Here is a 16,062-nt window from a genome sequence, read left to right as displayed (position 1 = left end):
AAACAGGGGCTTGCGCGCCGGTTCCCTTTGTGACAGTTGGCAACAAGGAGAGCTCATGCCAGCAAAGAAGAAAATGAAATTGAGAGAAACATGATGAAGACTTCAACTAAATAACTATTGCTGAGTCCAGGTGTTACAGGCAGTCATCATGCAACTTCTTTTTCACCTACAACCTGCAACCACCAAAATTGACTTGTAAGCAGGCTTGGGCCCAACGCACACCATCAGCATGCAATATCTACACATAGCCTCAGATCAATGAGCTGTGTGTGACTCATATCACCATGTTGGGGGTCGCCCCATCTAAAGGTCAGCAGACCGGCCAGTATAGTACCAGCTAACGGAGAAACAATTAACTGGAACTCAGGAGGACAGACCAAGCAGAACCAAGCAAAAAATATATTAAATAAAATAGTGGCACATGAAGATGAATGGTGAAGGTTAACATGTTAGTGATGGGACAGTCTGGGGCTTATGGGTGGTGGGATGAGCCTACCATGTGAAATCAAAAGAAAACCATTAGCCCAAACTGGCAGAAACTGAATAAATGGTGAACATTAAATTAACTCAACTGGGCCAGAATAATGAAGAGGAAACAACCAAAAATAAAACAGGAAATAACAGTCTTGGAATTGGTCTTGTGTCCAGCCTGGTTATATCTGTCAGGAGGAAGCAGTACTGAGGAGCAGAGGAAGCTAGAAGGCAGTGGTCTTACCAGTGATGGACAGCAAGGATTCAACTAGAGGGTGCTTGGCTTGATGTGCACATGGCTCTAGGCTGGCTCAACACCTTCATGGCATGTGGTCCAGGCCAACCCAAGACTCCTTGAGCTTGCGCAGCAGTGGCCCAAATACTAGCCCCGGATTTGCCCAGCTCAGCTCTCTGGTTCACTCCTGGATTGGCTCTGGAATTTGCTGCTCTGCAAAAATGCCAGGACAGAAGAACATAAATCCCTATCCAACACTTGAACCCAGAAACATTATCCTACCCAATGTACAGTTCTAAAACCTCAATGCAAAAAGGATGATATTTACAAAAGAGTTTACTAGTAAAAATAAGGACTAAGATGCATGGCAAGAGTGTTCCCTGGACTTGCCTATAAAAGAGCAGCAATGGTCCTAGCAGGTAGGTGGCAGTTCATCAAGGATGTCAACGTGGCCAGAATCCCAGAATGCAGGTTCATTTACACTTCCACCGTTGAGCACAATCAGGGAAAACTAAACTGGCTAGCTGGCCATCTCACTAGTATTTAAACACTGGGGATGATAAAAAAAGGAGAAGAGAATTAATGCATGCAATTTACAACTCCTTACTTATTCATATGCCACCATGTGGCCCCTAACAACCGCACCAACTTTGAAAAACACAGCCACTGCTTCACAGCGCCGGAACACAACGGGCCGGAGGCCCATAGCGCAACATGCAACAGGCCCTATGTACGTACAATGCCTTACATTAGGTTAGGTTAGGAGTAGGGCTGGGGTAAGGCGTTGTAGGTAGGGCCTGCTGCGCTCTGGTGCTGTGAAACACTGAAAACAGTGCCTGTGACTGAACAGCGCTGTTGTGGTGGGTGCTCTGTGTTGAAAGCTGTGAAGATGCTGGCTGCATTATGCTTGGGAAGGTATATGAATCACACTGTGGACTTGAGCTATGCTGACCTCTAGCTATCCACCCCGGTTGTACATTCCTTTTCCTTGGTCTTGCCATGATGCCATCTAACTGGAAATAATATGAGGAAATCCTGAAATAACAGCTGCCTCCTACAAGCAAAAAAAATTTGACTGTAGCTGGAAGTGGAAAATTTGTAAAGCCAGCAATTAATGCCATGTCCAGGTGTGACAGTTGGCCTGAGTGAGGTCATCTCTTCACCTTCAACAAAGCACACACACACACTTTTCCTTGGCCACCTGTTGAAATTTTTAAAAAATTGTTTATATTTTGGCTTTGTAGGCTAAGCAGTGAGGTCAAGTTGTCATTGATACTTCTTAGTCAGTTGGATTGGAATGGATGACTCTTCTTCAGTCTTCACTCTGGTTGGGAACTTAGGGTGGGGTCTCCTTTGAAAGCTGAAGTGCAGAAGTTGCAGCAGAACACATGGTGAACAATGGAACGATTGAATGCGTATCGTAATTTTAGAAGCTGATGTTGTAATAAAATATTAAATGTTGATGTCTGTGATTCATTAACAAGTCGAGTTGAGAATAACTTTCAGTTTCAAGTTGAGGCAAACTGGCAAAGCAACTTGAGCCAAGGAAACAAGCATTTGGTGATCTTAACAGGGGTGTGGGGCCCCCGAGGGCTGGGCCAATGCCCAGAAGTGGAGGAGACTGAACAGTAAGAACACTAGGAACAGGCAATATACAGTGCAGGGCTGGAAAAGTCCTATTTTTTTGTGAAATATCATGGCTCTGCTATCATATAATTATAGTAGGTATGAAATCTTGTGGCTCTAATGTCATGTATTTTTGTTTGATTGAAGAAATCACAATTTGCACTCCGCAAACTTAGTTTAATGAAATTTTCAATTTCCGCAATCCACACTACTTCAACAATCCTGCCAAAATATCCTGCACAACAAAACAACAAGTCAATCTAAAACGTTTCCTTACAGATTGCGTAGTTGCGGTCACATCAGAGAAGGCAGACTGCATTATTGCATGATCAGTTGCCACTCTAGTGAAGAAAAATGTCAGTATTGACTGTTTTTAGGGTAAAATTAAAGATTAGGGCTATTTAGGGGTAACATGTGCTTGGTTGGGACTTGGTAAAAAGTTTGTGGCTGCTGGCTGCCGGCTTGTAAATGGCTTTTAATGACTGAGATATGGAATTCACGGCTCGGAGAAATCAAATCGTGGCTCAAAGAAATGGAAACACGGCTGGCAAATTCATAAAACCACAGCTCCAAAAATTCAGTCGCAGCTTGCCAAGTAGATATATTCCATGCCTGATACAGTGGAGAATTGTGTTGGTAATTCTGTTCTGAACTGGCCCAATATGCTCCACATTGGCCACTCTGCAATCTGCAAAGATGCAGGGACAGGGAAACCCAGAAACCTAGGATCTATTCAACTAATAAACCCCTGAAACACATGAATGCATGTTAATCTATCTGATGCAAAACTGTATTCTGTAAAACACCATTTAAAGGGATATTCTTTACAAGCATTTCCCTATTAAAATTAAGGACTGAGATGCATGTCAAGAGTGTTATTAAATCTTGAATTGCTATGCAGGATCTACTCAACCTCAATTCACAATTCTGGTGTTCACAACAAGTTGAAACTCTGCTTTGATCTGTCTCCAAAAGATCTCGATATAAGAATTAGTCAGTCATCAACTTGTCAAGGATACAAAACTGATTGACACTAATTATTTTTTTTATTTAACTCAAATCTTCAAGCTTCCCAAAAGTTGCCATTATGAAAATTTTGCAATCATGAAAATTGATTTTGACTAGAAATAAGAGCTACAGGCTGTAAACTAGCTAGGATGTGCACTGCACTCAAAAATTTAGAACTCGCAAATAAATATTGGGCTGCCAAATATCAATAAATTGGACACCACAAACTCTAAAATACAAACAAATAAAATCCCACAAGTGTTCTCTTTACTTACCTATCTTAGAGCCAGGATAATCGATAATCTTAGCAGGTCTGTGACATTGTGACAGGTCAGCAAGGAAGTCTTCATTGCCAGAAAGCAGGCTCATCTAATGATGTACAGTAGGTCCGACACCAGCATGGGTGAGTGGCAGCCAGCAGGTCAATATGAGACTATCACTATAAGCACCAGATAAGCAGGACCATGAAAAATCAACTCGCTCTAAAAACACTTATTCACATTCCCATGCACTAATTTAACTTTAACTAGCTGTCACTTTATTAGTATTAAAGCACTGGGGATTGAAAAAAAATGTATTGAAAACCCTTCATAAATAATTCATTTGCCTAAATGCAGTGCTATATGCTATTATTGTTTGCAAATTCATTACCAACTCATAACTTTTGACTGTTTGGAGTATGTAGGGAGGTTTTTCAAGCAATTTTATATTATTTACTTGCACTTTGTATCAAATACGTAAGCTTATTTTGTCTTTTTAAAACTCCAAATTATCTGTATTGAGCACATGCGAACTGATCACTCACAAGAGAGCATTGATGGTCTGTCCAATACAAGAGGCTAAAAACTGTAGCAACAAGCTGTCAGGCCCAATGGTCATTCATCAGGCAGACCTGAGGCTTTAAGTCCACTCAGCATCAGCATGGACACCTCACGAGGAAGAAGAACTCTTTGACTTCTAAAATGAAGTAAAGTGCTCTTACAAAAGTATAAGTTGTGATTTCTTGAAATTGTGCTTCGTCTGGGAGTTGTTACCTGTAAACCTAAAGCTCTAAAAAGCAGTAAAAAATTCAATGCCTCCAGGATTTAATTGTGACCCATATTGATTACAATATACAAATCTGCAAGACAATGAAAAAACTTTCTAACAGCCTGTCAATGCAACAACTTGCACTACTAAATTAGCTCCATTCATAGTAATTTCTATTCACTAGGTATTTTAGTGTTTATTTTGGAAGGAAACATTTGCCAGATTCAATTTGAAATTATAGAACAATTGTAATTTGTAGGACAATATATAAATAACCATGCTTGCTGTCTCTAAAAGGTAAGCTGGAGTTTGAATTTATTTTTACCTATCTTGCTGTCAATGCTCATAACATTGCCAGCAGCAGCACGCACCTGCCTTCAATGGAAACTATATATTATATAAACAAAACAACCATATTTTACTAGCACAATTGAAATGGTAGTTATAGTTATTATGTAATTGTTTCAAATAGTAGTTCTGACCACCCAAAGTGGATAATTGGGCAGAAGACACCCATAAATTGGACAAAAACGTCCATGAATCTGGCCAATTTCACCTCTTCTTAAGGCTTTATCCCCATTTTCTTCAGTGAAAAAATGAGAAACACTGATTATTTTTACCTGCAATTTTCAAAAATTGATTTGATAGTTTACTGGTGATTATAGGAAATGTCTGCCCAATATTCCAAATTGACTGACCAGTTCATATCATATGGTTTTCAGTGATGAGTGGTAAGGTATGTATAGTTTCTGCTGAGTGCTGAGCGGCAACTTATGTGGCATTGATGTTAAGTTGTTAACTCATTCTTTTCTTTCAGAATAGAATCACTTCTACCATTTTCTCAAATTAGTGGATTATTATCAAAAACTAACTAAATAAAAAATCATGAAGAAGTTTTATTTTATCTAAGCATGTATATAGGTATGCAAGATAAATGTAATTATAGGAAAAATATGAATTTTTCCTATAATTACATATATTAGTCTAGGTTCATAAAAATAGGTGAAAGCACAGGATTTTTGCCCATTCACTGGCTTTTGTTCAATTTTCCAATGTGAGAAACAGAGTGATCACTTACATAATCTTATTTTACTAATTCATCTAAAAATGAATTCAAACTTACCCAAATTGGATCCATGAAACCTCATAGATTTAAAAAATATTGAATGTCACTTTTGAGCCATAACATTTGAGTAATAAGTATTAAGTAGGAAATTTCTAATCTTGATTGGTATAGGCATACAGTCATAAATCTTCTGTCAATTGCTATTCTTCAAGTTTACCACATGGCTTGTAATGGCTTGACAATTTTTCCTGAAACTGTTGTTGCATTTACAAGTTGCCTGCACAAAGTTATTGGCTTGAATTACAATTGTTTTTTTTAACTTATAAAGAAATCAAATTTGAGTCTATTTTGTCAAATAGTATGGAAAGTATCTATGGTATGGGACTTTCCAGTCTCTGAGCCATGACTGAATTTTTGAATTTATGAAGTTCATAAATTTTTCAGCTTTGAAAAAAATTTGGATCATTAATCCATTTTCTAAGCCATGGGAAGACATTTTTGAGTCACAGACTCATTTTTTGAGCTGGACATTTCTAGGCTTTGCGCAAACATATTAACATAATAATTTTAATATAAATAGTAAGACCAATTTTTTATTGTCACTTTAGAAACAAGTTAATACTCAATAAGATTCTTTTTTATTTTTGTCAATGAAACTCATTTTTATTGTTATTTGATATGATTGCAACTGTGAAAGCTTTAACCAATACTCTTTGGGCCCCAAAAATTTGGACTGAACCATGAAAGTTAACATTTTCTTGGAATAATTTCTGTACATTAAAGCCCCAAATTTTCCATCTTAAATAATGTATATACAGGACTTTTGAGCTGCAGAATTTTCAATACAAAGAAATGATATATGTATGTGATTTTGGCCAAACAAAATGTTTGAGTGATAAGTACCTATGTAAGTTTTTTACAATATTTGGTAAATAGATGATTTACCAAAGGGAATAGTCTATTTATCCAAATAAATATTCTAACGTTACTGACGTTAAAGAGCATATATAATAGCATGTGATGAATTTGTTGTACATGCCTGTTCATTAGCATTAAATAACTCTGTCCATTTTATGGGTAATATTCATCCAAGCCTCTGAACTTATCAATATACCAGAAACAATTAACAGAACTATATATACAAAGACTAAACTAAGCCCATTTAGGGATTTAAAGTTCTTTATTCTTCTCTAAAAAAAAGCTGTTTTGAAATTCTTCTTGTCATGTAAAAATTTTTGTATAAAATGAGCATTTATGTAACCAGTGAAATAATAAATTTTGAGAGATATATTATTCATAATAAAGTTCAAAGTAGTTTGAATTGTCAGCAATGCAGACATTAAGGTTGTTTCTTTCTCATGCAACATTATATCCTTCAGCAATTACATTGGCAATGATTTATTTTTGTATGAATATATTATAAGGATAGTATCTGATTCAAGTTCAAGTTGGATACAGTGAGCCACAGCTAACTCAAAAGCCATCAGCTGCTGTTGACTGCAGAAGCTCATTTAGTTCTTCAAGTAAAGAAATATATTGCAAAAATATTCTCAAATTGGGAGTGATAATGCTGTATTGAGTATTGAATTTCCTCAATTGTCTGAATAATTTAATATCATAATAATGAATTAGTAATGGTAACCATGGACCTAGTCCATATTTTGTTCACATAAAAAGTTTACAACTTTAAACTTTTTTTGGGAAAAGTATGTTTTTCTCAGTAATACTGTCATGTATAATCCATTGACTATTGGCAGTAACTCAAGTTACTGGGCTCAAGTACAAATAACACTAACAATTGGCAATGACAAGGGTTTGATGTTAAATTTACTCCTTCAGGTATGAACAACTTAACATTACATGGTGTAATCACCATGTGTGACCTAGTTCAATATAGTTAATATGTCAAGTATTATTTTTTGCTTAAATAAATTTATTTTGTTTGGCTCATCCCGATCTGCCCTTTATTTTTTTTTTTTGGCTCATCCCGATCTGCCCTTTATTTTTTTTTATGGTACTAGCATTTTCTACTGCAAAATTATTGCTTACTATATCAATGTGCTATACAATTTTCCTTATTACAGAGTTGCAATTGCATTGAGTGGAGCTCATTGGACTTCCTTGCCAACTTCTTTCTATGGCTGCCTGCACTCTAGACAACACTGTAATAAACTCCACGGGCATGCAAATCACGGCTCTGATGGACAAAAAAGAGGATGGAACAGGAAGGCTGGATATGGCACAGCCATTGCCGTATTTGGAGGAGCTGTGGCTACTGCTTGGGCGTTTAGCTCTGCTGATTTCAACAAACTCAAAGGTGTTATAAATCAAATATTTATTGGGAAAAATTAAATATTTAGAATACATTGATATATAATAATTATGTAGATCATGATAAATATAATTATTAATATGCAAATGTTACTGTCAATCAGACTTTCCCCTTAAATTAGAGGGGACCTTTGGCCATGCCACAAATCAATAGTTGCTGAGTAAAAATAATTAATGGATTGAAAGGTTCACCTTCACAAATTATGTTTGTATTTGTGACTTTAAGATGCTTTATGCAGTAATATTATTCAAATTACTAGAAGAAACTGTTCATACCTTCCTCATATGAAGAAATGGACGGGATATGGCCATTAACACCTAATAAATCTGGAAAAAAGTTGTAACTGTTCATTAGATTTATTGTTTTTGTTGATATTAAATATTTGCTTTCAGCTGAAGCCCCTGTGTTGATTGATGAAGAACTGAAGAAACGCTTCGGTGTAAGGAAACCTGGGTTGCCTGAGTATTCTCTGGATGACGTGGCCAAACATGCGAGTGTTGATGACCGTGTTTGGGTCTGCTTCAACAACGGCGTTTATGACATCACAGATTTTATCTCACATCATCCTGGTTGGTACATTTTTAACTGGAACGGTTTATATTTCAGAAAAGATGAACAAATGTTGCCCCTCTGATTTTCTAGAGATTCTATCTCTAGCTTTAAATCATAGTAGCTGACATGCAGCCTATGCGATGCTCGAAATTTCTCAAAAATTTTAACTTCTGCCTAATGTGCAATTATATTTATACTATGCCACAGCTGCAAGTTTTGCATCAAAAGCTATTTTATTGATAACATATGTGTACAAATGTTCTTTGATTATGCATAAATGCAATATTTTCTTTGAATTTTACCTTTCAGGTGGAGACAAAATTCTTCTCGGTGCTGGCGGTTCAGTAGAGCCGTTCTGGACGCTCTATGCTGTGCACAAACGAGCTGATGTCCTGGAGTTGTTTGAGACCTACAGAATTGGTGAATAATAATAATCATTACAGAGATGGGTTGAATGAAGATAGGAAGGTTGATTGTTGAATAAAGATGGTAAAGCATATACGAATTTAGTGTGTAGTTTCCTTTTACAATGACGTGAACAAATTTGTGCAATATTACTTTCATTCATCTCCTTACATTAGCAGTCATATCTTAGTCATTAGTCATATCTCATAGATGACTAAGTCAGAAGATGTCACGTTTTTGAACAATTTAATTTCATTAATTTTTAACATAGAGGTACTGTCAATAAATCCGTACTTAAACAATAAATTCAAGAAAATATTCCCATGCAGTTTTATTCATTACATTCTAATCGACCACCCATTGTTTTGAAACATAGTTAACATAAGAGTTTCTTACTCGCTGAACCACATGACGTTCCATGTCTCCATGTTCTCAGTCCTTTAGTTCCTTAAACAAGACACTATTGTAATCAAATGGAATACACAATGTCACATGTCTATGCCACTCAGTATGCAACTTATTGACTAGTTTACTACCATAGGTAGGGAAGGTGATGAAAATCTGCGTACCTACTGAAAATTATTCACTAATAGTGATGAAAAACTGTACTTCACGCTTTTCTCGTGGTTGCTTGTAGTAGAATCTTCAGAGCGTTGTTCATTTGAATACTTTTTCTCTTGCTTCTATTATTTTTATTTGAAGAGTTATTGGTACTGTACTGTTTGGAGTTCAACGTCCTAATGTTTTGCAGAAATTTTGCCTTACTAAGAGAAATATCATTTAAAACGTTGCAAATACAAATATTGTTCTATGGTACTGAGATCCTTTAGAGGCCTTACGCAATAGTCATAATTCAACCTTCATCCAGTTGATAAGAAACAATTGTCATTACAGTAAGTACAATTATTATGTAAAATTGTGCAGCGTTACGAGGTTCAAGCAAACATCAGTTTATAGCTGATGCAAGTTTTTCATGATAGTTGCACTTGATATTTAATCATTTTGTTGATGAATGCAGGTAACCTGCGCGAGGACGATGTGGGCGTGTCAACGGCCAACATGACCGACCCGTACGCCCTGGAGCCACGACGACACGTGGCCCTCAAACCTGCCTCCAAAACTCCATTTAACGGCGAGCCGCCGCTCTCTCTGCTCGTCGAGCATCTCATCACGCCCAAGTCAGGCACAGTCTGCAGCAGCTGTTGACATTTTCCCTGCCCCTCACTGATGTTGATTTTGTATAACTCAAGTACTTGTACTGCAGTCCGAGATTTAATCGTTCGTCAAGTCAAGTTCCACGTCTGATAATTAGAGCTTTTAGTTTAAGACATGAAAGAAATTAATTGAAATATGTGTTGGTATGGTTGCTGTTATTCTATGTGTTTTGGATAGATGACATGAATCTGTTTCTATGCTGAAAAATGTGAAGCTATTTTAGAGGCTTTCAAAAATCGAAGATGCATCAGAAGTTCTGGAAAAAGAATGCTCTGCCTTGCATGCCGCTGCAACTGGGATCCAAATAATTCATCTGGTTGGCAAACATGTAGACATGCTTACAATTATTCTTTTTTTCACTTCGCTCATCCAATTCAAATGAACTGATCCACCTGATTTTTTCAGTCAACTATTATATGACGGGACTAATTTAGAGCTTCGTCTATGGAAACCAAAAAATTGTTCTTACAACAAATGTAGGCTAACTATTATATGACATTCCTGAATTTTCGCCCGTATTTAGAATACAGGAAAATATCAAATCAATTAATTCTCTTCTGTACATAAAGTCGAACCACAGACTCTTATTACGTCCAAACCACCATGGTATTGGTATCGTAGTAACCGGACGATACCATAACCAGAGTGGTATTGACACCTAAGTTCTATCCTTGACTTCTATTGACATTCACGTGCACATTATGAGCAGCGAGCTGTTCTTTCTACTACTCTTGACATTCACATGCACATTGTGTGCAGCGAGCTGTTCTTTGTGCGCAACCACCTGCCAGTGCCTGATGTGAAGGAGAACGAGTACACGCTGGAGGTGTCTGGGTTGGGTGTGCGGGAGCTCAGCCTCTCCCTAGCCGACATAAAGAAGTTCCCCCGACACACGATCACGGCAGCCGTGCAGTGCGGGGGCAACCGGCGCTCTGAGATGGTCAAGGTATAATGTTTTTTTAGCGCATTTTCTCATATAGGAGAAAAAAAGCGATATTGTGCTCGCCATGTCCGTCCGTCCGTCTGTCCGTCCGTGACTTCACGTTTTCGTCGACGAGAAAATGCGCTTTCTGTCACTCACTGCAGTGAGTACTGAGTTATATTTTTTTGCTACTGTAGTCATCACGCTAATTCTCTTATGCTTATTTTGAACGTGTTTTTTCAATTAATAATCCTCATAAATTTACTTATAATTCAAGCAATATTCACAAAACATTATCTTACCTTTATCTTTAATATATTCTATTCAACATTTAATGTTGAATTTAGTTAACCATTTGATTGCACATTTCTTTCTCAAGCCATTTTGAATGCATTTCATTCATCATATCATCGATCAGTTTAATGTATGGCGTTGAGCGTTTGACATAACGCTCATGGCATAAATGCTCAATGCATACATACATAATGCATAAATGATTTAACGCTGCAGGTGCGGCCAGTGAAGGGCCTGAGCTGGGGCGCGGCGGCCATCAGCAACGCCACGTGGACGGGCGCGCGCCTCTCTGACGTCCTCAGAGCAGCAGGCCTCGACGAGACCAACACAGAGGCCAAGCATGTGCAGGTGAACCACGTGAACCCAGACCAAGCCTGTGCAGGTGAACCACGTGAACCCAGTCCTGCCACGTGCAGGTGAACCACGTGAACCCAGGCCAAGCATGTGCAGGTGAACCACGTGAACCCAGGCCAAGCATGTGCAGGTGAACCACGTGAACCCAGGCCAAGCACGTGCAGGTGAACCACGTGAACCCAGTCCAAGTATGTGCAGGTGAACCACGGGAACCCAGTCCAAGCATGTGCAGGTGAACCACGTGAACCCAGTCCTGCCACGTGCAGGTGAACCACGTGAACCCAGTAAATACACGTGTAGGTGAACATGGCTTGCTGTGTCGTCTGTATTTGAGGATTAGGAGTTTGGAGTTTTTCTAGATCTTATTACAGTGTTCGCGAGTTTGAAGGTTGATGGAAACGCTTGGGGAATGTTCTGTGAAGCCAAGCTGAATTAGATACCTGAAGCACGATAGCTTGCTTGCCTACAGCAGCAATATGATAGCTCGCCTAACAAGGTGATGCGTTGTACAAGGTAACGCAGTAAAATTCTATTAATAAAAAGTCAGTTATTCTACGGTTTTATCATTTTAGCAAAATATCGTAAGTTGGCCTATTTTTTCACTTTTTCTCATTACCACGCAAGCTGATAATTATAATTATCTATGGTTGTTGTTAACAGTTTGAAGGCCTGGACCTTGACCCCACAAGTCACCCATTCGGAGCCAGCATCCCGCTGTGGAAGGCAGTGGAGCGCATCGGGGAGGTCATCCTTGCGTACGAGATGAACGGCGAGCCTCTGCCCCGGGACCATGGCTACCCCGTCAGAGTCATCGTGCCCGGCGTAGTTGGGGCCAGGAATGTCAAGTGGCTTGGTGAGAGCTGGGCGGGCCAGTGATGTTCAGTGGCATTTTTTGCAATCTCACGACGCCATTTGTGATGTAAAAACACTTTCAATGAGTTTGAGGAACTTTCGCATATTTTTGATGTTTATTTCATAAATGAACATTTGAATTATATAACGCGGCATTGGCATGCATTATAAACACTTAACAGCCAAGATAACAAGAAAAACGTATTTTTTCTTTTGTTACGTGCCTATTTTCAATATTGTTGGTAACCGATACTTAGCAATTGAAGGAATTGTAATTTTGCATGTATTAAGCTTTTGAAGTACCATGTGAATAACATACTGTAGTTCTTTAGATTGAAGGAGCCACGTACAATGCATTGTTATAAGAATGAAATATTAGTATATAATAAATTCAGTAATTTCAGTTATTTTGCCGCAGGTCGCATCATCGTTTCTGATGTAGAGTCGGACTCTCACTGGCAGCAGAATGACTACAAAGGCTTCGCCCCCAATGTGGACTGGGACACCGTGGACTTCAGCAAGAGTCCCGCCATCCAGGAGATGCCTGTTGTGTCTGCCATATGCGACCCTGGCGACGGTGAAACTGTCACTCTTGTTGACGGCAAGATTAATGTCAAGGGTGAGTCTTATCTTCCTGCCGCGTCCAACGGATAGTATTAGCTTACTTATGTATGTCAATAATTAAGGCTATTCCTATACGGCTAAAAGTATAGGTTATTCCTATATACGGCTAATAGTATAGGTTATTCCTATACTTCTAATAGTATAGGCTATTCCTATACGGCTAAAAGTATAGGTTATTCCTATATACGGCTAATAGTATAGGTTATTCCTATACTTCTAATAGTATAGGCTATTCATATACGGCTAAGAGTATAGGTTATTCCTATACAACTAAAAGTATAGGTTATTCCTATACGGCTAATAGTATAGGCTATTCCTATACGCTAAAGTTATTGGCTATTCCTACACGGCTAAAAGTATAGGCTATTCCTATACTGCTAAAAGTAGAGGCTATTCCTACACGGCTAAAAGCAAAGGCTATTCCTACACGCTAAAAGTGTAGGCTAATGCCTGTTTCCTGCAGGGTACGCATACAGCGGTGGTGGGCGCAAGATCGTGCGCGTGGACATTTCGAGCGACGGTGGAGCGTCGTGGCGCGAGGTGGAGACGCTAGAATCCGACGCAGCCGAGCATCCAAAGGCCTGGGGCTGGACCCTGTGGAAAACTCAGGTCGAGGTGCCGAAGGGCACCAAGAGTCTTGATCTGGTTGTTAAAGCCGTCGACTCAAACTACAACACGCAGCCTGAGAACTTTGAGAACATTTGGAACCTGAGGGGTGTTCTCAGCCACGCATACCACAGGATCAGCATTAAACTCAAATGAGACAAGGACGCACTTTATTGCTACTCATATCCTTTTTTTACAATAGATTTATGTAGGTATGTTTTTATGAAGGGTGTGAATTTAATTTGGTACTGTTTTCATTTTTAATTTATTACATAAATATCTGTTTTATCTCCTGGCGCGCTCTTCATTGAAATATGCTGCTCAATGCGATCACGCATGACGAATTTTTAAATTAATTAATTACGGGTTTACATACGTGCAGATGGCAATCGAATGATTTCCAGCCCGTCTGGAAATTCGAAGTTGCTGATATTTTTTAATAGGATATTCGTGTCAAACCAGAGAATTACCCCGAGTATTGTGAAATACTCGTCGCTTATACCTAAGTGAATTGAACGATCCTCTCAAGTTCAGAAGTAGCAATTTATTCTAGTACAGAGCAATGGACATAATCGTGCATCGAAAAGTTCTATAAACCAGCTTTATTGTTTATACTTATGGAGGATTATTTATTTACTGGTAGTTATTAGAACAAATGAAAGTGAAATATATTATTATTATATTCTGTTTGTTATGATTAAGCTTTGGGATGACTTTTTCTGGTATCATCTGTCGTCGTTTCTATGCGTGCTTGATTTGTTATGATAGTTCGGGGCAGGGCTATTGTAAACTTCCAACAACTCTTACCTGTAACCAACGCTCTAGTTTTGTTACATGCTTCATCCTCCTGTTGAGGCAGCTCTCGACTGAACTAAAGGATTCGTCACTCATTTTGTAACTGCACTACGCGGTTTTCATTGTTGTGTTGACAAGGGTGTTTCGGACGCAAAATGGTTTGTTTTGATTCATAGACTTCAACTCAGTGTGATAAACTTTATTAGTATTGGCTTCCCTGCTAATGTTCGTAATAATTATTTCATGTGAAGTCGGACTTAAGAGGGAGCGATGTAAATCATGAATCTGAATGGATGAAAAGCTATCTAATATATGAATCGGAATATATGAAGAGAGATCTATTATATGAATCTGAATGTATGAAAAGATATCTAATATTTATGAATCGAATCAGGGAATTACTCCTGTCAACTGTATGCTTTCGTACCTTTAAACTATTATAAACCAATTAAATGTTAAAACTTCTAATTACTTCTGCTATACGCTACTTACCTACTTTTGTAGGTGCGTTCCGATATGGTGCTTGGTTACTGCAGTTTGTCATACGGTAATACGTGATACTCTCGATCCACTTCATGTCATACGGTATTACGTGATACTCTTGATACACTTCATGTCATACGGTAATGCGCGATACCCTTGATCCAATTCTTGTCATACGGTAATACGAGATACTCTTCAGTTAACCCAAACACGCTACTAACAATACAATGGTAACTCAAATTATTTTCTCAACCGGACGAAAATCACTGACGGATTCTAATGTCGATCAAGAAGTCGATTAAGGATAATAAATGTGTTATGTGTTAATAAATGAGCAAGATAGAGCAGCGCTAACTAGGATCTGCACCTGAATAACATGTCTTGTTGATTGATAATGCTATGTTTGATCAAGTGCTTGAAATGTTACAGTATTTTTAATCGAATAAATTTTGTTTTGATTCTCGCACGATCATATTATTTTCGAAGATCATCCTCGCTCCCACGCAGTACAAAGACAAGCAGGTTATGGAGGTATGAAGGTATTCTCCGCGATTCTGGAACCAAGGAATTATCCGCGGTCATCCGGAAAATGTTACCAAAGAAGGGAAGAAAAATTAGTCGATTTGCTTCTTTGTTCATCCACGAAAGGCAACTGATAGAGTGACGTAATCCAACATTAAAATTAGAGTGAATCAAAAATACTGTCCCAGAATGAGAAGGTAACTCTAGATTACATTTTCTACACGAAGAAAATAAAATTTTAATTTACTGTAGAAGCGATAAGGCAGGAGCGCAAAAAATCGCGCGACAATTTAACCGTCGAAAGTAAACGGCCGTATCGATATCCTGTGGCATAATTCTACCAAATATTAACCGAACTGAAGAACTGTTGCGTGCAACAGAATGATGACATTCACAAAATAGTTGGCTCAAATAGATTCATACGTAAATTCTTATTGAAAAGAGGCTTGTTCAATGTGAATCTTTTGCATCGCAAAGATGAGATCATTGGTGGAGAGAATTTCTAGAAAACTACAAAATAATTTCACAGAAGTAAAAATAGTGTCCTCCGTGACAGAATGATAGTAAAAAAATTAACAGTCTATGCGTAGGCGGGTTCGCGTGTCACGTAATGACGGCAACATTTCCGTGAAAAAACAAAGACGAAAATTTTTCCCGAGGCCAACAAGAAG

At 38.3% G+C, this 16,062-nt stretch overlaps 1 protein-coding gene across 1 annotated transcript; it reads left to right on the top strand.

Moving 5' to 3' along the window:
* Window positions 1-4,337: 4,337 nt before the first annotated feature.
* Window positions 4,338-15,333, top strand: LOC108676163 (sulfite oxidase-like). Its single transcript, XM_018164209.2, has 10 exons — window positions 4,338-4,666; window positions 7,520-7,752; window positions 8,160-8,336; window positions 8,629-8,739; window positions 9,743-9,902; window positions 10,699-10,885; window positions 11,372-11,503; window positions 12,170-12,362; window positions 12,780-12,980; window positions 13,449-15,333. Exons 1-10 carry the CDS (start codon window positions 4,647-4,649, stop codon window positions 13,745-13,747), a joined length of 1,713 nt encoding a protein of 570 aa, XP_018019698.1. The 5' UTR covers window positions 4,338-4,646; the 3' UTR covers window positions 13,748-15,333.
* The last annotated feature ends 729 nt before the right edge of the window (window positions 15,334-16,062 follow it).

Source organism: Hyalella azteca, unplaced genomic scaffold (assembly GCF_000764305.2).
Source record: "Hyalella azteca isolate HAZT.00-mixed unplaced genomic scaffold, Hazt_2.0.2 contig4411, whole genome shotgun sequence".
In the NCBI taxonomy this organism is placed as follows: Eukaryota; Metazoa; Arthropoda; class Malacostraca; order Amphipoda; family Hyalellidae; genus Hyalella; species Hyalella azteca.
Note: the sequence above shows the minus strand (reverse complement) of the source record. Positions and strands in the feature narration are given on the sequence as shown.

Coding starts and splice junctions, on each gene's coding strand:
- LOC108676163 (XM_018164209.2), top strand. CDS start 4,647: ATGCTTGCTGTCTCTAAAAG. Junction 10,886..11,371: donor GGCGCTCTGAGATGGTCAAG/GTATAATGTTTT, acceptor TTAACGCTGCAG/GTGCGGCCAGTGAAGGGCCT. Junction 12,981..13,448: donor CGGCAAGATTAATGTCAAGG/GTGAGTCTTATC, acceptor TGTTTCCTGCAG/GGTACGCATACAGCGGTGGT.